The following is a 27,772-nucleotide window of genomic DNA, read 5'->3' as shown; positions in this document are numbered from 1 at the left end:
TTTCACCCAAATCAAACTTAGGTCTTTAAGTCTTTGTTTAGAATAAAGCAAGGATTTTTTAAGATAAAGCAAGGAATTCAGAGTATCTTTGGGACTCTATTGTTTTCCTTGCTTTTCTTTGGGCTTTCTGTTTCAAGGTTTTTAAGGGGTCTCCCCTTAATGTGTTACAACTTGATTAGTTAGCGGTGTGTACTCCATAAAGAATGGTCCATTATAGAGAGTTCGCTTGTTTTACAGTGTAATTTATTGTAGTTTAGTTTTCTTTGGCGGGAGGATTCCTTATCCTTCTTATTGTACTTTTTTCTATCAATATATCTCTATGTCGTTTCCAATAAAAAAAAGTCTTTGTTTAGAATGGAGTAGATTCGGGTTTACAGTTATGAGTAGCCTGATCATGCAGGGTGTGTTTGGCTTGGGAGTTAGAGGATTAGTAGTGGTCCTTGGGTTTCCAATTCAGCAAAAACATGGATATAGAACCCAGTTGTCCATACCCATGTTCTCTAATACTATTTTCCCAATTCCAACTTCCTGTAGGGTTTCCATGCTCCAATGACAAACCCCATCACTATAACCTTGACAAATAATCTATACCCTTCTTTTTGTCCTGTGATCTTGATGCCAAGCACAACCCTGCTCTTTGAGGATTCTTAATTCAAGATTCCGAATTTTTGAATCATGAAAGTCCTTTCCTGTTTGGATGAATAGGAAATTTCAACTTTCTCAAGATAATTTTAGTCAAAGCCCTGGTTGAGAATGCAGAGTTGAACCTGTTACATTACTCTCCAAGTTAACCAAGGAAAACAGAGGAAGAACTCATGTAAAAAGGCACAAATTAATCAAAATACTCTGAAACTTATTGCAATGGGAATTACAATTTCAAAAATCAACTTAGATATGGTAAAGCAAGGTGTAAAAGCTCTTCTTCCTTCTCTAGTATCATCTCATTGAATGGATGTTGTTACCAGCGATTAAGATGGTGGGAGCCAAGTGCATAATAAATAAGGTGATACAATACAACAGGTACAGTTTATTAACCCTAGCGGTGTTCCATGTACCTATGAGTTGTTTGGATATATACAGAAATCACTCAGTCTGGTCACATGGAAATTCCTTGCACAGAAGCTTTTCGACTAATGTGAGAGGCCTGGAGGAAACAATGCGACTCTAGTCAAAGGGATCTATTCGTGGGTCATGCTCGCTCGCCATTTCCATCCCAGTACAGAGGCAGGTGGGGCACATGACCTGCAAAACAGAAAGGGACTAAAATAAATTTACCTCTAGTTCACAAACTGAAATTTTAAAAAATTTCAGTGTTGAACTTTGGTTGTATTGGACCCCCCACTAGAAGGATGTGATAAAAAAGAACAGCTATTTTCTCATCCATTTCTATTCATTTTTCCCATGATATAATTCGGATAGAAATAAGCATTGAAATTATGTCATCAAATGCACAACCTTTCCTGCTCCTGAACAGTTTGAACATCTTTCGGTTTTAGGCGGTGATAGAGGCTGACTTCCACTATTCACTGTTGAGACTGGTTCAATAAGAACAAGTGCTCCTGTGCTTGAACAGCGGGCACATGCAAGGTATCCTGTATCAATCAACAGATTTACCATGAAGGTAGGTATATACAATGAGTGGAATCCCCTTTTCTCCATTATCAAATTCATCAATTTTAACTGAAAACTATTAATTTAATTTCTGCCATCATCCAAATGATAAAACAAACATGACAGACTGGAATCAAAATTACAAATGCAGTATATGATCATGTACTGAAAGAAAATGTGTGTTGGGTAAATGCTCTCCAGTTTGGACAGAAAGGTGGAAATGAGAAAACTAGCATGTTTTCCATCTTCTTAGGGGAGGATAGGTTGTCAGCAAGCAGAGGGAAAAGGAAGTTAAATTAGAGTCATATATCCACCTATTACTGCCCCGAATAATTGTTTCGAGGTTTCTCTTATCCATGTTAGGAATCAAACATCGTATTAAGGCTTTAATGGGCAGAGGAGTAACTGGAAGTTTAGTGTTGCTGACCTAGTAAGTCCACAATCAACCACAGGGATTTTGGACCCTGTTAAGCAGATTTAGAAAAGATGCATATAGAAAGCTTAGCACATACACAACAAATGCATAAACTAAAACAACCACTTTAAAACAAGACATTAAAAGGCATAAGAGAAACCTAAAACTTGGCCGTCTTGAAATGAGAGACCCCAAAATGCATACCAGTTCCAAGACAGTATTTGCATCTTTTATTCTCCTGCTGTTTTACGTTGTTTATTTCAACGACCATCAAGGCTGAGATCACTCCAACTGCTCCTCCAGAAAAAGATGCCACTATAGGATCTACCTGACTGCATTTTGACAACCACCAAACAATGAAGTAAAGGATAACACAAACAATAGTAAATTTGACATCAATGATCTGTCCCCCTAGAGAAGTCACATACAGCCCTTCATCAGCATGAAAATTCCAGAATGCAATAAACAAATAAGATTTCCACTTGCATATCTCTATTAATACTTGCAGAATTATTGAAATATCCCTTTGAATTTATAATTAAACTTAGAAAACAATGTTAACTACCCAATACTCAGGAAATATTTGGCACCAATTGTCTATATCCCCAAAATTGAGAAACTCCAGATTAGACATTGTGTTCAGATTTTCATAGAATAACTGAGACTGAATTGGATTAGGACAAAAAAACCAAAAAAAAAAGACAAAAACCAAAACAAAAAGAGCCTCCACTTTTTACTTATCACTTATATTCTGACACAGTATATCACGCATAAAAACTGACAAGGTGAAAAGCATAAAACAAGGAGCACGGAATTGATTGACCTTCTCTTCCTCAGTTGCCCATATCCACTGAGACTATGGTAGAGGTTGTTTTCCTTGTTTGAAATTGCATGGATCAGACATCACAAATATGAAATCATCTTTCCTAAGGTTTGGGAGGAGTCCTAGAGGGAGATCCGAAAATTAGAGTATTTGGTTAATTACAAAAGGTCTCCTCTAATAGTTAGGGGCAAGGAGAGAACCAACAAGAATCCTGATCTCATTGCCTGAGGAATCAAAGGTGCCCCAATCGTTGATCCTGTTGGTGTATAAGCCTAGAAATGGGTTGTCTCTTAGTATAGTGAGTAGTAGGGGCAAGAGCATTGGCTGGGAATAGTCTGGTTATCTAGGTTGTTAGGGTGCTCAGATAGTTCTAAAAGGTTCAAAGTGCACCTAAGGCTGTAGGTGAAAAGCACAACACAAGGTCCACCATTGGGCGAAGTGAAACATGACCTAGGATGCATCTCAATTTTTTAAAATATTATCTAAAATTTAATCCAATTAATAAAAAATTTAAGATTCTAAACATTTAAACAAAACATTCAACAAAAAAAGTAATGAAATTATATAAATTTCAATATATAATTGAATTTAAAAAGAAAAAGCAAAGTAGATGAAGGCATGCCTCTCCAAGGCACATACCTTGGCAAGCGAGGCACTATAATTAGAGAGTGGTTGTGCCTTGAGCCTAGGCTCGCTTTTGGCATGGCTTTTAAAACTATGGGTGTTGATTCTGTTTGGATGGTTGTTCCTTGCTGTTCTCTCTACTTTCTTGCTGGCCTTTGGACACTTTTTGTATACTCCGTGTGTACATTGATGCACCCTTTCCTAGTGGTTTTAATGTATTTTGTTATTTTACCTATAAAAAAGGTTTGCAACTAGGACCCAAGGTTTCAAACATGCTCTAATACCATGTTAGAGAACAAAGAATAATAGAAGAGAATGTGTTTTCTCTCCTCCCTTTATTAATTAGAAAATAACAATTTGCAGTAGCAAACTTTATATACTCAACTTACCCCATTACTGAAATTCAAATAATACCTTCACTAGAAATCTTTAATAGGCTTAATGTTGGAAATTTTTAAGACCACGTCCATGACCAAAGATTAAAACATCAACATCAAAATATCCATAAAGACAGAAAAAGTAATATTATTTATATCAATTAATTTTGATAGGTTGAACCATTTCTAATGATATTAAAAAGGATGGAAAAATTAGTAGCAAAATAAAGAAATCCAAAAATTAAACCTTGAGAAGTCTTAATAATGACATTAGTTCATGATTTAGAATCAAAATATTGAAAAGAAAAATATATGATAAACAGGTATTATGTACTATGCAAGGTACAAAATGCTGTTGAGTGTGATACAACTACCTGGCTTAGTTGATTTTTTATTTTTTATTTATTTTATTTTATTTTTTATAGAAAAGATAAAAACATGAGATTAAGATTTCAATTTGTATTTTTTACTAAATTGTTCCTAACAGATAATAATAATGAAAAAAAAAAAGGCCGCAAGTAGCTCACTTCATTCTTTATAAACGAGAATTACTTATCAGGTGCAATCAAGCTCACATGAGCTTAAGATGAGTTCACAGCACATTAATGGATCTACAAATGATAGGCATTTCCCTTTTTCCTGACTATTTTGATTTGGATCAATGGAGTTCATATGATATCAGGTATATTCAGCCCCATATTCTGATGATTATCACATACATAAATGAGTAGCCAAAGATTATTCCAGAATTACTTTTCCCTTTCAATATAAGTCTACATACGATTAATTGTAGTTACTGTTTTTTCTTCAATCCCTAAGGTGGGCCATCAGCAATATCATCAATATCCCTCCAAAATCAATTGATACCACCATATCACACCATTTTTCAACAGAGACTGAATGAAATACTGGCAATTCACCAATAATATAAAAATGACAACATTGATATGCTGACATCCCATCTAAAAAATTGAAAAAATGATAAGAGGGCTCCATTATTGTAATCACACAAAATAGGAATATCAACCAAAATGTTGATAATATCATTGATATTTCAGGCCATGCCCATAAGCCGCATCATAAATAAAATAAAAGATAAGAGTCAGGATCTGATCAAGGAGACTGCTGGCAAACTTCCACTCATATAGTTACCATATAGTTACTGTTAGGTTACAAATGTAAAAAGAAAAAAAAAAAGAAAAAAAAAGAATGAAAGAAAATGTTTAATGGATGCCAGTTTGGTTTCCATCTTTTCTTTTATTTTTCCCCTACTGGGTTGTCCAAAGTAATCGTCTGGTCAAATAATTTAGTGGGAACATTATATATTATAACATTAAGCACATACAACAGTTACATCTAAGCTTCATAGTGCAGCAACCATAATATATTTCCCGTAGTTTGCATAACAAATTGCTTCCTAGACTAACCACTAACTAGGTATTCTAAAAGCAAATCAAACTCTTGAAACCACTTCAAGCACCTTGCCATGGAAAATAAATGCAAGCAAAACTAGATAAACTGGATAATGAATAGTGATTAGAGACAAGAATCTATGTTGTACCTCAACTGCATTGGAAGATGCACACTACGGATAAAATCTTCATATGATGTGCCACCTAATCCCAACTTAAGCTCCAGCTGAGATAAGAAAGAAAAATGTTTACAAACTGGGATTTATGTTTATGTCTCAACAAGAACCAAAACTAATTTCATAGAATTTTTTTCCAGATTCTATTCCCATTATTTGAAGACATCCAACCCGAAAAAAGTAAGAAGCGTTACTGATTATGATAATCCAAATTGGATGATAACTTACAGTTGGTGCAAGTAAACCACCAAAAATGATGATCCCAGCAATAAGAGAGAAACATGTAGCATAATATAGTTTCAGATTTGCTGAACTCTGCATGAAATATATTTTCTCAGTAAAAACCTTGAGTGAGAAGAAAAATATTCACTTCTAAGCTACATAATTTAAAAGGAATGGAATGCAAAGGAAACGCTTAAGAGGAATGAAAATAAAAACTCTCATTGAGAACAGACGTAACAAAAAAAATTGGTCTAATAAGAAGTGTTAGCGTGGTATACATTGTTGGTCCATTCCTTAACAGGTTTGCAAGTAATTGTAATTTAACTTGGTATCCTTGTTTCTAAGAAGTCTTGATTTAAACCTCTAGAAAAGCAATTATCATAGTCCTCGTTTTATGTATCAGTATGCTCCTCCACAAGCAGGAAGGGTCCTCATGTAAGGATGGCTTATAGCTTGATACACATTCTTGGTTCAAATGAAAATTTAGTGGGAAGTGGTAGTTCATCAGAAAGCTCACCAAAGGAGGCAAAAATGGAATGAATGATGGAAAATTTGGAAGTTCATTTTCTTGTTCTTCTTTTAGAATTCCAAGTTCAGCACTTTTAATTCTTTGTTGTATCCTCAGCCTGCGAACCTACAAAATTAAGAAACATCAGTATCAGAATTGTGATACCACAAAATTAGGGGAAAAGAGTAGAACCATGGGCAACTAGCATTCATTCATAAACCCCAATAAGCATAGACTGAGAGCATTCAGTGCTTTAATGACAAAACAAACATAGGATCAGACAAATATCAGATTGACCATTTCTTCAAATGAGGTTGTAGTGAAAGTGTAAGGAATAAGGATTATAAAGTTACATTATTCTTTATTTTGTCTCTTTTTTCTCTCCTGTATTTGTTCTTTTATTAATATAATCTTCTTCGTTTCTGATCAAAAAAAAAAAAAAGTGTAAGGAATAAGGATTATAAAGTTACATTAGGATTGTATCTAACCACATGACTTATGCTAGTGATATTAGATGCATATATTAAGTGAGAGAAGAGTAAAAGGGAAGGAAATGTGTTAAAATTAGCAGTGGAACTTCCTAAGGAAAAAAATAAATTTTTAAGCATAAATATGGATAAGGAAAAAACTTGTAAGATACTGATGGTATATAAAATGAGGGTGTTGAACTACCAATTTTCCTAAAAGCCTAAGCTTATAGGATTTGGGCTCACAATGTATATCATGCTCTTTAATTACTTCACATGCAGCCCCAATCCCTCATGTGGAGAGATGCACAAGCCCATAGACAAACAACCACAATTAGCCTCTTTTGGATTTACTCAATAAATTAGGGAAATAAATATACAGCAACACACGACCTCCAGTCAAACGAGGCTCTAATGCCATATTGAACTACCAATTTTCCTAAATGCTTACGCTTGTAGGATTAGGGTTCACAATATATATCATGCTCTTTAATGGAGATGTATTATTATCTTAAAATAATAGTGATAGTTCCTTGAATAATTTTAATGGACCATTACCAAAAAATAATACAGAATGCTTTGTCGAATTATATCAAGAAACCATATTGTTTTTGAAGACTAGAAATTGGAGATTTAAGAGCCAGAAATCTCTTTAATTCTTTTAATATGCAACAAAACTATAAGAGATTCAATTGGTACTAACAAGAAAAATGTATGCACAAATATTTGGAAAAGAAGGAATCTAAAGTAACAGTGAGGCAGGACACAAAGGCTAGGGAAAAATCAAGTGAATATATGATGGAGGTCCAAGCTCTTTAAAGTTAAATACCAAAGAATGAGAATGAACTTCTGCCAATCAACTGTAGTTTTTCACTAGCATCAACTGCTTAATGGGGCAGGGTGTGCTGACTGCAACAGAATAGCAGTTTATTTTCCAAGATTTTCTCATCTATTAGCTCAATTTGGTAACTTTTTTCTTTTCATCCTTGCATTTCCATCATTGGATCTGATTTTAGATGCTACATAATCTTCTGATGATCTTCTGAAACCACTAGCAGCTGTTCAATATTTGGAAATCCCCATGAATGTGGCACTATAAGTTTGTAATGCTACTTGAAAATACATTTAGGATAGGACATTAACTGATGCATTAGCCCATCTTTTCTCAACACTAGAAACTGATGCCTAAAGGAAGTTATAATGCCACAGGTTTGCTTTTGAAAACGACATAATGAAAGAAACTGAAACCGAACTGATTTCTCAACTCTTTTGAAATTCAAATTGATTACAAAGCTGGCGATTACAACTATTTAAATAGATAGCTAGAGAATAGCTAACAATTTTGCCGCCTAGAAACTAGGAGACTTATGAACAACCTGATGCCTAAAAAACAGGATAAAAGATTTAAATTTAAACTCTAAGCAATAATTTAAAAGAACAGCAACTAACTCCTAGAATCTGATATAATCAGATTTATTATTTAAACAAAATAGAAATATTTGAATAACAAAAAATATCTCCTAGATTTCCTACAGAAATGTCTTCTTTTTATTTTTATTTTTTTCTTTTTTAATTTTTATGCAAGAAAATTGTCACATGCATGCCTTTTTGAGAGAATTTCGTACCTCCAAAACTCACCTCCTCCATATGCAAGAAAATTTTGTTTCGCCGACTTCGAATATTATCTTGAATTTCTTGCAGTTCCATTTTGGCAAAATCCTGTACTGTTTCAGGTCCTTCAATAATACAAAAGCTGCATTCAAAGCATAACAAGTGGACAAATCAACACAGCTGAACCACATTTAAGCTCATCCACTGCAGACAACACGACTATTTATCATTTTTTTTTAATAACCAAGGAACCTTCCATGACCAAGCCCTTCAGACTCTCCATGGTGACCCAACCTCAGGGTGTTGAATGTGCCTGTCACAACCAGCACCAGATAACCAGGGCATTCAACCAACAACACCATGCACCTCTACCACAGATACTAGCATTTGCTCTAACCAACCAAGCACCATGACGGGCAATTATATATTGATGGGAAATCAATCAACAAAATGTTTAATTATTCACGTCAATTGCAGAAAAGATAATTACACAAATCTAAGAGAGGGAAGACTGTAAAAGCAAGATTGGAAATTACACCTTTTCCTATGAGGAAATCTTGCTCTTCTATGGCTCCCACATCTCTTTTTTGTATTTTGTTCAATATGTTCATTTCTTATCTCATAAAAAATAAAAATAAAAAATGGATAACTTCAACGGATAATGTGATTAGGAAGAGACAAGAAAAGGAGTTACAATGCAATGAAGTTATATGCAAAGAAAACAGTGCATTGTTTCAGGATGAAGACTTTAGGGGATGAAGGGACCGATAAATTTAAAGGAAACTTCCAAATTACTTCTAACAAAACTTCATCATAATGAAAAAACCATTCAAATACTTGTCCCCCCAAAAAGACCCATAAGAGAAAATCTTTTATCCAAAAGAAGTCTCGCAAATTTCATGAGCATAATTTCCTCACTTTTCATCTATGATACTTCGTGACATGCTCATATGACAATTGAAACAAACCATTTGATAAATTTAACTAGAAGCATAATTGGGTGGAAAAAAAAAATGAACCTTACACAATAGGATTGATATTGTTATAACTCATGTAGATATTGTTTACTTTGAATCCATCGACTTCACGCCTTTAAAAACACGTTTAAATATGCACATACCAGAATAGTTGTCCTCATAAATGTCAAGAACTTTCCTTTTATAAGGTGGAACTCATCTGGTATTTGTAGATGTGTTTTAAAGTTATGAGAGGTAATGGACTTAAACAAAACAATATCTATACAAAAATTGTGGAATTTGGCAACCAGTGAGCCTATGAGCCACGAAAAAGCCATCATGATTATACGGGAGGGTGATTGTGATGTCTCACATCACCTAGTAGAAGTTTTTGGCACTTATAAGGAGTGATTCATCTAATACGTGTAAACATGTTAACATGTTTTAAAGTTGTGAGGGTTGGTGTGCCCAAAATGAAGGTTGTGACAGATGATTTAATTCACATAAAATCATTCAATGATGTTTTTTTTTTTTCATTTTTCATGTCATAGAATGGAACCCATATAAACAATAAGCATGCCATGTGACAAGTTAAGTGTCTATGCAATACAACTATAATCCAAACATGCTTTCTTTAAAAGATAAAGACATGCTTTTTAAGTAATAATACTTGGCAAGGGGAAATAGAGTTTTATGGTCGGGTTACTTTTTCTTAAGAAACCTCTGTTACTTTCCCGACAAATTGTTGAGCAAACAAGCCGAGTAGATTGGTTATTGGGCTAGTCAAGCTCAACTCGGTTGAATATAAGTAGAGCTGAGGTCAAAAAGTGAGTTCAACGTCAAAAAGTTGTTTGACATTGTTGAAGTATATTTGTGATTCCTGTCGATTTATGATCCAATGGAAATGACACGGAAATTTCTAACAAGTTTCCAAAAACCATATCCTGAAAATTGAATTGTTTTCATATTTTTTTCACATCTTAAAAAATTCATGCACTTCAACAATTGAAAGCAATCTAAAAATCAACATATTCATGGTTTTCATCTCCTCAAACGAACACCGCCAAACAAGCCCTGAATTGTTCTGCCAAAGCCACTTTTTCTTGGAACCAAATTTCTCCTCTTTCACTTTCTAATTCTTATTTTTCTTCCAATAGGGAACAGAATATATACAAGAAAAAAAATATGAAGTTGGAAGTACCCAGTGGAGTTTTTATCGGAAGAATCGGAATCAACTGAAGATGCAAAAGAAGAAGCCTCCGGCTCAGACGCCATGGATCGCCATTTCAGATTCGATTTGAGGTTTCCTTGAAGAAATCTGGAGTTTGAGTACCGATAATTGCGATGAAACGAGGTCGTCGGAGAGTACGAAACCGCCAAAATTCGACCTGTACAAACCATCTTCCAATCACACAGTTCTGCTCTCTCTTTGTTTCTAGAAATTACACAGCTCTATATCTTCCTTGCCTCGGTTTCCCCCACTTTCTCTCTTTTTTACAGTCTCAGCAGTGAAGACAAGAGTGGTTGCACAGATTTCCTGTGCACCCCATAGGTAGCATCTTTCAATTTATTAGTATTATTATTATTTTAATTCTTTTTATACATGCATTAAGGTATGGTGGGAAATGCAGTGGTTTCCACATGGAAGAAGATGATTGGTTCATTTCCAATGGGATTTTTTTATGATTTTGGGTGGAACATGTTCCATGTGGTTTGGAAATTCATAAATTCTGAAAAATATTTTCTGAAAATTAATTAATTAAAATATATATTTTTTATTAATAACTAATATTTAGATAATTGAATTCGTTGCATAAGAAATGGTTAAAAATAAATTGAGAGTACGTTTCAAAGCTTTTTCTTCTTTTTTTTTGTACTTTTAATTGAGAAAAATAATTTTAGGAGAATCACCTCTTAAGTTCTTTTCCAAGAAAGGGCTTTTTTAACTTCTTAAAAATGCTTTTTAAATTTTATCAAACATATGATTTTTTTTTTTTTTTTTTTTACTTTTTTATGTTAAAAGTTTTATTTAAAAGTACCGTACCCTTAGTTTGAGTCCAATGAAGTTTTTCGAGTTATAAGAAACTTTGTTGTAACTATTTATTTTGTCTCAAAATTGCTAAAGAAAGAGATCGTTGATCGATTAGGTTTAGTTGATAATTTTGTTGATTTTTAACACTTAGTAGGTTATTAAATGTTTTTAAACATTGCATCTTGTGTTTGATTATGCCATTGAATATTTTTTATATGCATTTGGATTGTTGCTCCCCATAGTTTCATCATATGGAGACCTAAAAAAGTTCTTTCAAAGTTAAAACCATCATTTGGATATCCTTTTAAATTTTAATATTTTTAAAACTAAAAAAAAAAAATATTTTCAATCATGATTCTAATTTTTATAAATATTAAACATGATTGATTGATTTTATTTTAATTTAGAAAAAAAAAAAACATTGTGGGGATTATATAATAAGGAGTTATTTTCTCTATGAATTTCTAGTGATTTTTATTCATATATTTTTTTAATGTTATGTTGTTGTTATGATAAAAAATAATAGTTTATTTTTCCATTTTATTTTTAAAAAATTGATTAAATTTTTAAAAATTATAGCTTTAATTTTAACTTTTTTTTTTAAATTTAAAACACAAAAAATACAAAAAATAAACAAGAGGTTCAAATTTAAAAGAAAAATATAACTTATAAATATACATTTGATAATTTAAAATAAATGAATTTTTTTTATATATATAATTTAGAAATATTAAAAATTTCCATATAAAATAAAATTATTACTATTATTATTGGAATATTCAACGTATAAAGATCCAAAGTCATGACAGTTAACGGTTGTCTCTCTTCCGCCACTCACATTTTTGGCGGGAACTTCTCCTTTGTAGATTTGCAATCTTCAGTACCCACCCACCAACCACCATGAGCAGATTCAACGGCGATTGGTACTCGCCTACTCGCCTCCACGACAGCCCCACCCAGTACCATTTTCCGGTGCATTTTCTTCTTCAAAATCATTTTCTTTTCTTGGAAAATTCTGAATCTGTTTGTTGGTTTATTCTTTTATTTGTGTTGAAAAGGGTGATAGGTTTATTCCTAATAGAAGTTTGATGGATCTTGATCAAGCCCACACTTTACTGACATCCAGGACAAGAGAAGTTTGCAATTCCACATTCGGCGTGAGTTTCTGTCTTTTGCTTCTGTGGTTTCTTGGATTTGGGAACTGGGTTTTTCATTTGTGGTGAAGTTTACAGTTTGGTGTCCGTAATGTCAAATTTATGCCCGTTTCTGTCTGTCTTTCTGTTGTTTATTGAGTTTTTGCGTTTGGGTTTTTGGTTTTAGGTTGAAATTTGTGGTTTGGGTGGATTTTTTTTTTTGAAATTTTCCCATTTTGAATCATTTTTGGGGTTTTGCTTTTCCATTTTCGTTCTCTGAACTTTGTATTTTGGTTGGGATCCTTTTGAATGCGCGCATGAAGAATCTGTTAAAATCTTTACATTGAAATGATTCTTGGACTTTTGCATTTGGGCCTTTTCCTTGAATTTTACTTGGTTTGAGATTTCTGTTTGCTGGCATCAATGCCTCTGTGGAAATCTACAATTTGGTTGGGAGTTCTTGGCTGTGTGCATGAATGAAGATTGTGTTGAAATCTTTAAATTTTTCATTTTTTGGGCATTTGGGTTTTCCATTTTTGTCAAAATATGCAGTTTGGTTGGGTTTTGTTGGTTGTTTCATGAAGAATATATAAATGCTTTACATGTTTCCTTTCATGGCAACAGGAACATATTGAAAAGGATGTAAGTTTTCAGTTTTTCATGATTATGCCAACAAGGATATGCCAAACTTCTTTAGTGGGCACTCTGGTGGCTGTATTTTCCTGGTTTTGGAATGGAGAGCTTTGTTGAAATTTTGAAATTTCTAACTGGGTGCTTAGCTTTTAGGGTTTTCGTGAAGAATAAGTTTACATTATTAATTAGGTACTTTGGTTCTGGGTGGTGTTCTTTTTAGCAGGATGAATACAGGCGGAAGTTGGAGGAGAATCTGTTTTTTGATTCGGAGGGGAGACCATTTAGGATGTTGGTCTTCAGAGGAAGCCCCAAAAGTAGTAAGAAATCAATTCGTTTTCTTGATGAGATGCAGCAGCAGGATGAGGCAGAGGCACTGCATAATAAAAACATAAAGCAATTTCAGTATCGACATTTGCCTAAGGTACTGATTTCAGGAGGCTTTAGCTTAAAATTAGTTATCTACTCTTGTTTGCAAATTGAGACCAATTCAAATTCTCCCCAAAAACTAATGTATGTGGAGCTCTTTTCTCTTCCCTTTCTTTTTTGGCCCCATCTAAAATTTGGAGTTTGATTGAAGCCTCCCCTTAGCCATGTGAATTTAAGAACAACAGAGACAATACTAATTGTAACAGTTTTGCTCGTATTTGAGTTTAGGACCTTACTGAAAATGATCGCTTTGCTGGTTGCTTTCCTTTACATGAAACATATAAATGTATATTTGGGATTTCCCAAAAGTTCAGGTATCTGATGGATTGTTTGGATATGTTTTATTGTCATTTGCCTGGTGGGCGAGAAAAGATGTAAAATTAATCATTGAGCCAATTTTTTCAGTCTTGAAGTTGAATAGGGATACTCTACATCCTATTCAGTTTTTGCCTGGACCAGAAGGAAAACATGGAAAGCATATAAATCCAATCCATCTTCTAACCTTGGCTATGGCCTCTCAAAATAAAATTTTGAATCAGTAAAAGGAGAAATAATTTCGACTAACATCTTAATTTGTGCTGTTTTCTCTTGAAATAAACTGACTCAAAGATGTATGCAGAAAGAATCTAGGGTCCTGGATGCACCAAGAATCAATGATGACTACTACTTGAACATCATGGATTGGGGAAAAAGAAACATTCTGGCTATTGCTTTGGGCTCAGACTTGTACCTATGGAATGCTGAGACAGGACACAGTCAAAAATTGATGCAAGTAGATGATCAAGAGGATTACCCTACAAGTATAGCTTGGTGTGAGGATGGCAGAAGGGTTGCAGTAGGGCATTTGAGCTCAAAACTTCAGCTCTGGGATGCTGAGACTTTCAAGCTCGTAAGTAGTAAACTTCACTCTCAACTTCTTCTCTGGGATGCTTATGTTTTCAAACTTGTAATGTTTTAGTTTATATACACAGATTAGAAGCCTGGAAGGACATGATGACAGGGTAGGTATTGCCGCATGGAATGGTCAAATTCTAACATCTGGAAGCCGAGACAAATCCATTATCAATCATGATGGTACCTCAATTCTAACTTCTCAGATTCAAAATAATGGAGATAATAATTCTAAATGTTCTTGCATAAATGTTCACATTGGCAGTAAGAGCAAGAAACAGTTTGACTTGCCGTGTACAAATACACAGCCAAGAAGTTTGTGGATTGAAATGGTCAATCACAGGAAACAAATTGGCAAGTGGTGGCAATGAAAACCTCATCTACATTTGGGAAGCTTCCAAGATGTGCTCATCCAATTTCTTGCACCGGTTCAGTGGTCATCAAGCTGCAGTCAAGGCCCTTGCCTGGTGCCCATATCAGTCTGATGTACTTGCCTCTGGAGGAGGCACATTGGACGGATGTATCAAGATATGGAACATACAAAAGGGGACATGCATCAACAGCATACGTGCTAATGCACAGGTATAAAATAGTGCACTATCCAATCTTGTGAGTCAGCACTAATCTCGTTCCCCCTACTTAGGAGCAAGACTACTCAATCGACATTCCACAGATGCACTTGCATACCAACTCCTACTTGCATTTCCTATAGTAATTTGGTGTTATGTGTACAGATTTGTGGATTGGAATGGAACAGGCATCATAAGGAGATATTGAGTGGTCATGGCTTCAGTGCAACTGGGCATCAAAATGAGCTATGTCTGTGGAAGTATCCCTCCATGTCCAAACTAGGAGAGCTCAAGTGCCACTCATCCAGAGTCCTTCACCTCTCCCAGGTTAGAACTTGAATTGAGAGCTAAATAGAGTATATCTCCAAAATGGTCAAACCCCATCTCATTCTGTTCATTTCTCACAGAGCCCAGATGGATCAACTGTGGTATCAGCTGGTGCAGATGAGACTCTTCGCTTTTGGGAGGTTTTTGGACCACCTGTGACAGACAGTTCAAGGGTTTCGGATCTGGACAGCCTCCTGTCTTTTAAGAGATCCCTCATAAGATGACAGCAAGTGTAACAAATGGCTTCTGCAATTTCGTTTACTTCTATGTCTCTAGTTTCCCAGTCATGTAAGTCTGTGATCTGCCTTCATGGATTCTATCTACCAGGGTTTCCAGGGAGGGAAGAGAGAGAAACAGATGTTAAAGGGGAAAACTCTCAAGTGGTTTGATGGGGGTGATATCTGAAGAATAGTATATATAGAAATTCATCACATCTCTTTGTAGTATTCATATTGTTTTAGAGCCTGATCAATTAGTGGACATTAAGACATAGATGAAGCCTGGCACCATGTTGACTAAAGACTTTGAACTAACCTTGAAAACTAATTGCTAGCCTCCAAATCATTATCTTTATCATTTGTTCTCTTTCCTGTTGAAAGTTAGAAGGCATACAAAAGAAGGCAACATTATAAACTTAGTTCTTGCCATTTCCATGGAGCCATTCATTTGCTTTTGTGTGAGAGCAGCATTACATTAGACTGGTACTACTGATGAACTGCTCAAGGCTTTTCAAGTCAATTCACCACCTTAAGCAAGCATAATTCAATTGGGCTTGCAGATAGTTGGGGTAAGTTTCATGCAGTTCACTGTGAAGATACTAAAAGATAGGTCAAAACATAATAAAACTAGGCATGAAAAGGAATAAAGATTTTCGATCATATAAATTATGCATTTTTGTAGTGGTAGAAAGTCTTTCAAAGTCAAATGACTAGAACATTATGCCAAATTAACAATCTTGGTTAGGATCATGATGATCAACTTCAACGAGCTAACGTTGGATGGGAAAACACAATTTAAGCTCGAATAGCTTAGCCAGCTTGTATACAATATAGATGTAGTGAATCTATACATTTTGAAATTTTCTAGTGATTCTAAGAGGCTAGTTGATGCAAGATGGTAGAGAGAAAAGAATATAGAGGAGTGAGACAAAATTAGAAGAGAGAAATTCTAAATAATTGTGAATATTGTTGAAGTTTAAATTGTTTAATATCACAACCTATATATAGATTTCTATATTTACACTTGATGGTAAGTACATAATTTAACATATTCATCTCCATTGTTTCCTCATGATAGAACACAACTCCACTTTGGTGAATTATACCATAGATATTACTCTAAAAGATAAGGATCAAGTCAACGGAAATCCTCATTGATAATCCAAGTATCATCAATAGATGGAGAATCCTTTCATTGAACAAGGAAGACAATTGTCAAATGCTGAACATATTAATCTACCAATACATCCACAATCACATCAATTGGCATCGATAAAGCAAAGAAAGCATGTATTGGAACAGATTATAGTGAGAAGAAGGCAAAAATAGAGGCTCAATAAGGAAATAAATCCATCACATTGAAAATTAGACGTATAATTATGTGTAATAGCAAATCTAGCAAATATGCACTAAATTGAAACCTTCAAAGGATAGGGAATGGACCAAGTGAGTGGATATGAAGTATCTTGTTGGAATTTTTATGCCTGTAATGTGCATCAAGGCAAATGCAAACAATAACATAATCACTCTTTTCTATGCCTAAAATGTGCATCAACAATAAGTTTATAATCTATACTACTTAAAGAAATTTTTTGTTGTATCTCAACATGTAAGACATGAATATAGTTAGCAAAGGTAAAGAAACAAGATTAATGGTTTAACAAGGTGAAAGACCATTAACAAATTCAAAAGGAATTTTTTCTCATGGATAGATGAACCAAGTTGTAAGCAAACTATAATTAAAATAGGCTCCAAATTACCAAGTTTCTCACTAACAAGGCACTCATGCAAGTTACGTAGACTACAATTAAAAACTTTTGTCTAATTGTTTGTTTGAGGATTAAAACTACAAGAATAATTCAAAGTGGTTCTAAATAATTTTCTAAGTATCTTCCAAAAGTAATTAACAAACTTGACATTCACATTAAACACTACGGTAGAGGGTAAATTTTACAATTTCATCCAATAAAAACTTAACCGCATGTGAAACATTAATGGTATTAGAACAAGGGATAAAATGGGTCATCCTAGAGAAGCTATCCATGACCATCTAAAAGAAATCATGACCTTTGGTGGTCTTGGACAACTCTAGGACAAAGTCCACCTAAAGATCATGCCAAGTTGTATGTGGAATAAGTGTATAAACAAACTTGTGTTTTGTTTCTTACCTTACCAAACTGACAAGTACAACATTGGGACACTATTCTCTAGCAACATCCCCTATCAACAAAGGCACTAGACTGTGATCTTATCCTTACAAAAATGTCCTACTAGACTTCCAACATGTAATTTTCATACTAAGAATGCTTCAAGTATGAAAATGCACAATTTAACTTGAAAAGATAACCACCTTGAATAAGAAATTTGGCATGATATGTATTATGACTTTTTACACCGATCCTTGGTTGACTTGAAACCTTCCATTTTAGTATTCATAGAGTAGAGGATAGTGGCGACACAACTAAAGTTATTAACCACCTTATTTTCTACTTTTTAAGAATAAAAGTGTATTTTTAGAGGAATTCAACCCATTGAACATCTCTTTTACTTATCTTACACTATGAACTAAGGTATCTAAGGGCTTGACGATTAGAATAAAGGAAAAACTCCTCTGGTACACTACAAAAAATAGGTTTTTAATGATGAACCTTTAGTCACGGCCACAAATTTCGTGACCAAAGATATTATTTTGTCACGGCCAGAGTAAAATTGTGACTATATATGTTAATCGTGGAAAAAAACATGTTTAGTCACGAAGATTTTATGAACCGTCACCAAAAGGATTGATGAGAGGGTATTTTAGTGACGGATTTATTTGAATCCGTGATTGTTTGTAAATTTAGGGAAGGAAATTTTGGCGTCAATACTTTTAGTCACGGTAATTTTATCATTCGTGATAAAAAGTGAAACAAATGATGTTTTAGTCAAGGTTTTTTGTGAAACCGTCACTATATATTTTTTTGTGTGACTTTTAGTCACGCTATTGATTGACCGTGATTGTATGGGAACTTATAGTCACAAATTTCACATTGACCGTGACCAAATGCATAGAGGAATATTTTGAACCTATGGTCACGGGGTTCACACAATCGTGACCAAAGTTTATTATTTATTTTAAACCATTTTTGGGTTACCTATTATAATTTTTTAGATAATATTATATATATATATATCATAGAAATTATCATTAATAGTAATAATAATAGTTCTTATTAATTATAAAAAGTTTAAATTTATATTATTATTATTATTTTTAAGTTAAGAAACAAATTAGTGTGTTATCTTTAGTTAAAATTATTTAATTTCCTTGTTATGATTAATGTTTTAATGAGAAGTAAAATAAAGTTTAATATATTAGTTTAAAAATATGATGGTTCAATTTGATATTATTTGATAAAAAGTTTAAATGCAAGTGACATTTACTCCCCAAGACTATGAGTTTAACTTTAAAAAACCAAAGCCAAAATCTCAACTCAATCTGAGAAGGTGGGGGAGGGGGAGGGGCCTAATCTCTACTTAGTTGCATTTGACCTAACTTTTGGATTGGAAATGTAGAGGATAATATTGCCCGTGGCCCATTTCTTTCCCATTAAATAAAATTGCCATGTTTTGGTGAACGACCCAATGCCAAAATAAATATTATTATTATTATTATTATTTGCTTCATTTTCCAATCTAGGTAAACTTCGGCCACCTCACCAACCCTTCAACTTTAATCCCTTCAAGCAAATTGTAGCATAACCCTTAACTCCGACCCTTCATCAATTACCCTCTTTAAGCTCAAATCTCTTGTTAAAAGAAGATTTTGTTTCATGGTGATTTTATGGAACATTTTTAATTTAAAAAGTATTTTTTATAAAATATTAGTACTATGTTTGATTTAGAAGAATTGGAAGAAAAAATGAGAAAAAAGAAAATAGAGAAAAAAAAGCGAATAATTTTTTTTTTAATTTGATAAATTATTTTACACGTTTCTTTAAACTCATTTCACTTATATGATAATGATTTAATATCTATTAAAAAATAAAATAAGACTAAAAATTTATTTTACAATGATTTTAAAAAGCGTTTCTAATTTAAAAAGTATTTGATAAAATTTTAAAAATACTTTTAAAAAATATTAAAATATAATATTAAAAAATCACTTATAATGTTTTTACTCGAAAAGCACCTCCAATAAAAAGATTTTGAATAGAAACACTCCTGAATGTGCTCTAATTAAATTAAAATATAATATTAAAAAATTTTAAAATATAATATTAAAAAATCACTTATAATGTTTTTTAAAAAAATGCTTTTACTTGAAAAGCACCTCCAGTAAAAAGATTTTGAATAGAAACACTCCAGTAAAAATATCATGTGCTTTTCTTACCATCTAATCGTCGTTTCACCGTCACAGATGCTCCGGCACCGTCCCAACCACGCCTTTTTTCTTTCTCCGGTAGGGTTCTACAACCGAGTATCACTCGCTGAAGCTACTGATCTGTTAACGGCAGAAGTTTGGCGATCGATTATTTGCTTGATTTGGTTTTTGGGTAAGATCTCGATATTTCGTTTCTGTCTCCGAGTTTTTTAGATCTAGAAATTACTTGTGTCTGTTCAGTTTTAGCGTGAACTAGAGCCATTTTCCCGTGAAATTTATATTTTATTAATCTTTTCTATTTTCGATTCATGAAAAGGTTGTTTCCTATTTCAAGGGTTCTCTCAAATTATTTGTTTGTTTTTTATTTTAAATTCTCAAATTATATTAGAAGGTCCTAGATACTTCCCCAAACACACTCAAATAGCGAAATTTCACAATCAGGAGGCTATTGACACGTTCATTAGCGTCACCGGCGCTTCTGAGGACGTTGCCGTTAGGAAACTCCAGGTATTTCGCTTACCTCTCAAGGAATTCCTGCTCTGTCATTATCTCTGAGGGTTCGATTGAATGGTTGGTAAATTGAGCTTTTTTTTCTTCAGTTAGGGTTTCTTGTTGAGGAATTGTTTTTCCATAACAGAATTGAGGTTAAAAATCTAGTCCAATTTTCATCTGAAAGTGCAATTTCTGGCCATCAATTAAGGAGCGTTGTGAACTTGTGTGATTATTGCAATTGCCTACCATAAGCTTTCATTTTGGAAGGGGGTTAAAAACAATTTTTAATCTTCAAAAAGAAAAAAAGTTCTTCAATTTTTAAAATCACATTGGAAGAATTTTGTGCTGAAAATAGTGTTTTTTTAACCCAAGAATCAACATATTATAATATATATATATATATATATATATATATATATATATATATATCTCTGAAACAAAATAAAATTTTAAAAATAAATTTAAAGTATCTAAAATATTTTTTTATGGTATTTTAAGAAATAATTAAAAATACAATGAATAGATGGAGAATATTGGGAATAGGGTTGACAATGAGATGGGATTTTTCGGGTATCTCAACCTTCAATAATATTTCACTTTCCTATTATGATAAATCATAGTAACTAAGATATTTTTCATATTGAAAATAATAATTATATAATATAATTTATATTTCCAATATGTATCTTAAAATGTGATAGGTTTGTAATATAACAAGTTCTTTATTTTTTTAATCCTTATTTGTTAATTTTTTAAAAAACTTATCAATACCTCTTATTATTATTGCTATTTATCTTAATTTTGTAAAAGATAATTATTTAAAATAAAGCCTATAATTTTTTTTTTAAATCTTAATCTCCTTTTTCAAATATAATATTGCATATATTGTGATTTAATTAATCATTTACGTTGTTTTAGCCATTGTTTTTATTTTTTTTTTAGAGATAATAAAAATAGGGAAATTTTGTTATGTTGTGGGAAATTATAAATGAGAAGCCTTGATATTAAATTCTCTCTTGGAGTGCAACTTGATATTAGAGTTATAATATTGCAATAGTTAATCTTGTGATTCTTCTCCTAAGTACAACCGTAAAAAGTATGAATTATGAATTGTCTTAGATTCTCAATTGATTGCATCCATTGTTATGATTCTTTCTTTCTTTCTTTTTTATTTTTTATTTTTTATTTTCTAATCACCATTAGTTTTACTCTTAGATAATACTAAAAATTTATTTTAAAAAAACACTTTCAATAATAACATGCTTACTCCTTTTTTCTTATCCTTATCTTCTCCTAAGCTCGGGGAAGTGCTTTTGGGGTACGTACAAATGATCTTTTATGTCATTAGATTTATCGAAAAAGTATCTTAAATCGCTTTTTTTAATTAAGAAAAACAAATTTTTTAAAACTTTGTTTCTAATAATATATTTGAATTTATTTTTAAAAATTATTGTTGAAGATAAAATATTATAGATAAATGTTATTTTTAATAAATATAAAAAATAAATTTTTATTTAAAATATTATTTTTTTAAAATTATTCTAATTTTTTTTTTTAGTCACGGTTAGGGACATTGACCGTGACCATAGACATACATTTAGTCACGATTTATTACATGACTGTGACTAAATCAACTTAATAAGTAGCAAAGTATTCTTAACTTTTGGTCACAGATTTTGTATGGCCGTCACAATAAAAGAAATCATATGGTCACGATCACTTAGGAAACCGTGACCAATACTTTTAGCTACGCCTTGTATTGTGACGCTTGGTCACTGTTTCATAAGACAGTGACAATAGGTTTTGGTCACGGATATATAAGATTTGACAAAAATCCTATTTCTTGTAGTGGTAACTGATAGCATTGCAAATGATGAAGAGATTGCATCACTCCATAAAATTCTTTATCATAGGTATATTATTATTATTATTATTATTATTTTGTCTTATTGAGTTTTTTACTAAAGTAGGCTACAAAATGACCATCTTGACTTATAACATCACCTACACCTACTCTAGAAGCATCACAAGCTACTTCAGAAACCTTAGAAAGCTTAAGGCATCTCAAAAGAGGAGCCTCAATCATATATATATATATATATATATATATATATATATATATATATATATATATATTTTAATCGCCAAGAAAGGTTCAAACTAATCTATTATAATCTTAACCTTGTTATGGCTAGTGCAAATCCCTTGAGTAGGATAGAATAAAACCTAAAAAAAACATTTGAGTTTGCATGATAGAGCAATTCTTAAGGTTAGCATCAAAGTTTTTAAAGGCGTTTGTGGGGCGCGCCTCTGAGGCGAGGCGTGGCGAAAACGCCCTGAGGCGTTAAAAATAAAACGAAACGCCTGAAAGACGTACGCTTTTTCGGTGAGGCGTGATTGAGGCGCGCTTTGATCGTGCCTTTCATGCTCCAAGAAAAAGGCGTACGCTTCGTCGGATCTGATGTGGCAATGAACAGAAACTTAAAAAAAAACCCTAAGTAATCCCTAAAACCCGACTCTCGACTGAAAACAAACCCAAAACGAAACCCTACTTCCAACGACTCAAGTGGCGACGGAGTGCTCACCCTCGGCGGCAACCAATCGCAATGCGTCTTCTCCAGCGGCGATCCCTCTCGTTCATCTCCAGGTATGTTGCGAACTCCCTCTTCCATGGTTTCTCCCTCTTCGTTTCCCTCTTCGCAATCTACACGGGCTTCGTCGGGTCTTCATCCAATTTTTTTTTTATTTCTTTATTTTATCAAATCAGTTATGTATATCTATTTCCTATTTAAATTTTAAACCCCTTTCTCTTTCTCTCTCTCTCTCTCTCTCTCTCTCTCTCTCTCTCTCTCTCTCTCTCTCTCTCTCTCTCTTTCTCTCTTCGGGCAATCCACACTTCCGGCAGTCCACACTTTTCTCTCTCTCACAGTAGGCTTTTCATTTTTTTTTTTTATAAAGATAATTATTTGTTAATTTTGAATTTTTTATTTGTGGTTTAATTTTAATTTTCACCTCAATTTTCTTTATTTCATTATTAAATTCCAATTAAAATTTATGTGTATAATTTTTAAATTCCTTTAAAAAAAAAATTGGTTTTTTTTAATTTAAACCAATTAAATTTTGTATTTCATTTTTAAATTCCTTTCAATTATGCTTTGTTATTATTTTTTAGTCAATTATATTGTTATATGGAAATTTGAATATTATTATTGTTGATTTTTTTTAGAATGAGTTCCTCCGATTCGAAAAATTCAAGAAAAGTTTTGTGTGGAAGTATGTGATTGAAGTTTCTGGGGAGCAATATTTAAGATGTAAATTTTGCAATTAAAGATGTACGGGAGGGGTGAATAGATTAAAGCATCACTTAGCCGGAACTCATCATGGTATGAAACCATGCAACAAAGTTAGTGAAGATGCTAGATTGGAATGCAAAGAGGAATTGGCCAATTTTAAGGATAAAAAAACAAAGAGAAATGAATTGCTCCAAGAAATTGGTATGGGTCCAACTTCAATGTATGAGAGTGTCTTGTCTAAAACAATAGGGACATTAGGGAGTGAGAGTGGGAGTGAGAGTGTAAGTGGGAGTGGGGAACCTATTCCTAGGGGACCCATGGATAAATTTACTACTTCACAACCTAGACAAAGTACTTTGAATTCAAAGTGGAAGCAAGAAGGAAGGAAGGAAGTGTGTAGAAAAATTGGTAGGTTTATATATTCAAAAGGTCTCCCATTCAACACTGTGAATGATCCTTATTGGTTTCCTATGATAGATGCTGTTGCAAACTTTGGGCCCAGGTTTAAGCCTCCATCTATGCACGAATTGAGGACATGGATTCTTAAAGAAGATGTGAATGACCTAAGTATCATTATGGAAGATCACAAAAAAGCTTGGAAACAATATGGATGTTCAATTATGTTAGATGGTTGGACAAATGGAAAAAGTAGGTGTCTTATCAATTTTTTGGTGAATAGTCCTACTGGCACTTGGTTTATGAAATCAATAGATGCTTTTGATACAATAAAAAATGGGGAATTGATGTTCAAATATCTTGATGAGGTGGTTGAAGAAATTGGAGAGGAGAATGTTGTGCAAGTCATCACTGATAATGCCTCTAATTATGTAAATGTTGGAATGAGGCTTATGGAAAAAAGGAGTAGATTATGGTGGACTCCTTATGCTGCTCATTGCATTGATTTGATGTTGGAGGATATTGGAAAGCTAAATGTTCATGCTACTACACTTTCTCGAGCTAGGCAAGTTGTGAAGTTAATATATGGGCATACTTGGGTTCTTAACTTGATGAGAACATTTACAAAAAATCATGAACTTATTCGTCCAGCAATTACACGGTTTGCTACTGCATTTCTTACTCTCCAAAGTCTTTATAAGCAAAAGCAAACTCTTATAGCAATGTTCTCCTCAGAAAAATGGTGTTCAAGCACATGGGCTAAAAAGGTAGAAGGTGTGAAAACTCGAAGTACAGTGTTGTTTGATCCAAATTTTTGGCCTCATGTTGCTTTTTGCATAAAAACCACTGTTCCATTAGTTAGTGTATTGAGAGAGGTTGATTCAGAGGAAAGACCAGCCAAGGGTTATATTTATGAGTTGATGGATTCAGCTAAGGAGAAAATTGAATTTAATTGTCGAGGCATGGAGAGAAAATATGGCCCAATTTGGAGAAAAATTGATGCAAGATGGACTCCGCAACTTCATCGACCTTTACATGCAGCAGGCTATTATCTTAATCCTCAATTGCGGTATGGAGATAAGTTCTCTAATGTTGATGAGGTGAGGAAGGGATTATTTGAATGCATGGATAGGATGTTGGATTATCAAGAACGTTTAAAAGCTGACATTCAGTTGGACTCATATGACCAAGCAATGGGTGAATTTGGGAGTTGTATTGCAATTGATTCTCGAACATTAAGAAGTCCTACAAGTTGGTGGATGCATTTTGGGGGTTCAACACCGGAGTTGCAAAAGTTTGCTATTCGAGTCCTTAGCCTTACTTGTAGTGCTTCGGGATGTGAAAGAAATTGGAGCACATGTGAATCGGTAATACTTCTATTTTTGTAAATTTTTATACATATATTTCTATTTCAATGTTAGAGAACTTTATTTCATTTTAACACATAAAATTGTTTCTTTTATTATTTGTAGATCCATACAAAAAAAAAAGACTTGAACATCAAAGGTTGAATGCTCTAGTGTATGTAAGGTACAACACTAGATTGAGAGAGCGAAGTCTACAAAGGAAACAAAATGTTGATCCAATCTTGGTAGAGGAGATTGATTCCGATGATGAATGGATTGCGGAGAAAGACGATCCCCTCCTCCCCCTTGATCTTTGTTGGCTTCAAGATAATGAATTATTCAATGTTGATGTCATTAGAGTTGTGTCATCCAACTCCCAAGAGACGCAAGCATCATCGGATCATATGGTTTCTTCACATTCCTACAAAAGGAAACATAATGAAGTACCAAGTAAGTACTCAAAAATTGAAATCATAAATTTGATTAAATTAAATAAAAAAAACTTTTAATATTTACACATAATTAATACTTTATGCTAGGTACAAGTGGAGGCAAAGGCAAAGAGAAGGAATTGAATTTGGCACCAATTGATGAAGATGAAGATTTAGATGAAATGGGGATACATGATAGTGGACATTTTCCTACTATTGATACATTGGATGAGGATGATGATGACCTTGGAGAGGAGGATTTAAGTTGAAACAATTTACTCTAGTTGTTATTTCATGACTTAGTTATGGATTTTTTGTAAAAGTTTAGAACTATTATTATGGTTGACTCTATTTTCTATTTCATGACTTAGTTATGGCTTTTTGTTAAAGTTTGAAACTATTAGTATAGTTGAATCTATAATCTATTTTATGAATTTGTTATGGTTTTTTATGAAAGTAGGGAACTAGTATGTTTTTTTTTATGATTCTAATGAATTGTTTTCATGTTTTTATTTATGCTATTTTATTTTATATATTTTAAAATATTAATTAATTATATAATGTGAAGCTCAAAAAGCTTACGCCTCAACGCCTCGAGGCTTACGCCTCGCCTCACGAACACAAAAACGCCTCGCTTTATGCTTTCGCCTTTAAAAACTTTGGTTAGCATACATTTCTCATATCTAAGGGTATAGAAAACTTGCCTAAGACGATTTACATGTTTCCTCTTAGATTAGCTATGGATGAAAATACCATCAAAATAGGCACTAAGGAATTTTATGAAGAATGGTCTCAAGACATGTGTGATCATTCTCATGAAACTATTAGGAGCATTAAAGATTCAAAAAGACTTTATTAACAACACATATAATCCATCTTGAATCTCAAAGGTTGTCTCCCATTCTTCTCCAAGTCTAATCCTAATCTAATGATATCTACTACATAAGTTTATCTTTGAAAACCAATAAAAACCAACTAGCTCATCCAACATGTCTTCCGATCAAGAATAGAAAATCTATACTGAACTATGAGAAAAACAGGAGCAACACAAACACCAAGGCTATCACAAATAAAACCTTTAACTAGAAGACCAGTTATTCAAAATCTTAGTGAAACACTGGATTTGTTATCTCATGTTTGTTTTTCGTGAAAAAAATACCAATTGAAGTGGAAGGTTTCTTCAAACAACAAGAAGTTGGGTCAACTATTCAATCAGATGATATTGAGCATGTTTCCCATCTCTTCTCGAGAAACAAGTGGGTTATTTCTTTGCCCTTTATTTGTCGATTCAATTTAGTTTCGTCCATAGGATTCATCTTATAATAGGAAGATTAGGTAATTGTGATCCCAAGGCTAGATTTATAATATATTGAATGTCTCTCATGTGGCAATTTGTCGGGTAAGTTGTCTAATGTGACATCTAATAAAAAAGAGTTATCTTACAAGGGTAAACTAAAATGGACTTAGATGAAAGGTGAAAACCATTTTAAACTACATGGATATATACCAAATCACTATCAAGGCGCCTGCACATTCAAAATGCTTAAGAATAAAATTTGAATCTTTTTCTTTGGTGGATCCCTAGGGGTAGATAGACCCTTTGATAGGCTTACTCTTGTTAAATGTTGGCTTAGCAGGTTTTAATACAATTGTCTTATTCCTGTTAAAAAAATAAAAAATAAAAAATAAAAAGTAAAAATCCTTTAGTATTATATCATCCAAAAGTCTTTGTATTATGATCATAAAACCCAGGCTGTCTTAACAAGATAAGGGCAACATCCATAGGTAAGACATTAGAGTAAATGTCCTCCAACTAAACTCTTAATTTACATGGAATCAGACACCTCTCCTAGATAGCCAAAGAAGCCTTCTTTGCTCAAACTACTTTAAATGAATAAAGTTGGAGCTAACAATGGTTGATTTTGAAGATCATGAACAAGAAAATTATTTTTTTCAAATTCTAATGGTGGAGCAATCTATTCTATTTCTAATGTATTTCTAAGTTTGAACTACTTAATAA

The 27,772-nt window shown here is 33.1% G+C and overlaps 2 protein-coding genes across 4 annotated transcripts; one reads left to right on the top strand and one right to left on the bottom strand.

Annotated features, from left to right (window-relative positions):
- Positions 1–832: 832 nt before the first annotated feature.
- On the bottom strand, positions 833–10,774 carry LOC100266582 (protein ORANGE, chloroplastic). The gene is made up of 8 exons (XM_002280594.5): positions 10,404–10,774; positions 8,274–8,388; positions 6,178–6,294; positions 5,667–5,753; positions 5,412–5,488; positions 2,231–2,358; positions 1,456–1,592; positions 833–1,242 (listed from the first exon to the last, which is right to left on the bottom strand). The coding sequence occupies exons 1-8, from the start codon at positions 10,601–10,603 to the stop codon at positions 1,165–1,167; spliced, it is 939 nt and encodes a 312-aa protein (XP_002280630.1). The 5' UTR covers positions 10,604–10,774; the 3' UTR covers positions 833–1,164.
- LOC100247826 (cell division cycle 20.2, cofactor of APC complex) lies at positions 10,677–15,644 on the top strand. 3 transcript variants are annotated; one of them, XM_010663924.2, is made up of 9 exons: positions 10,677–10,754; positions 12,101–12,206; positions 12,293–12,391; positions 13,221–13,421; positions 14,046–14,315; positions 14,398–14,500; positions 14,583–14,899; positions 15,052–15,213; positions 15,294–15,644. In XM_010663924.2, exons 2-9 carry the CDS (start codon positions 12,135–12,137, stop codon positions 15,435–15,437), a joined length of 1,368 nt encoding a protein of 455 aa, XP_010662226.1. In that variant the 5' UTR covers positions 10,677–10,754; positions 12,101–12,134; the 3' UTR covers positions 15,438–15,644. The 3 variants fall into 3 exon arrangements, with proteins under 3 accessions (XP_010662226.1, XP_002277711.2, XP_059589539.1); XM_002277675.5 differs by lacking the exon at positions 10,677–10,754 and having other exon boundaries at positions 12,009–12,206; positions 13,224–13,421; XM_059733556.1 differs by lacking the exon at positions 10,677–10,754 and having other exon boundaries at positions 12,009–12,206.
- Positions 15,645–27,772: the final 12,128 nt, after the last annotated feature.

This window comes from Vitis vinifera, chromosome 16 (genome assembly GCF_030704535.1).
Source record: "Vitis vinifera cultivar Pinot Noir 40024 chromosome 16, ASM3070453v1".
NCBI lineage: Eukaryota > Viridiplantae > Streptophyta > Magnoliopsida > Vitales > Vitaceae > Vitis > Vitis vinifera.
This window is presented reverse-complemented; position numbering and strand designations above follow the sequence as displayed.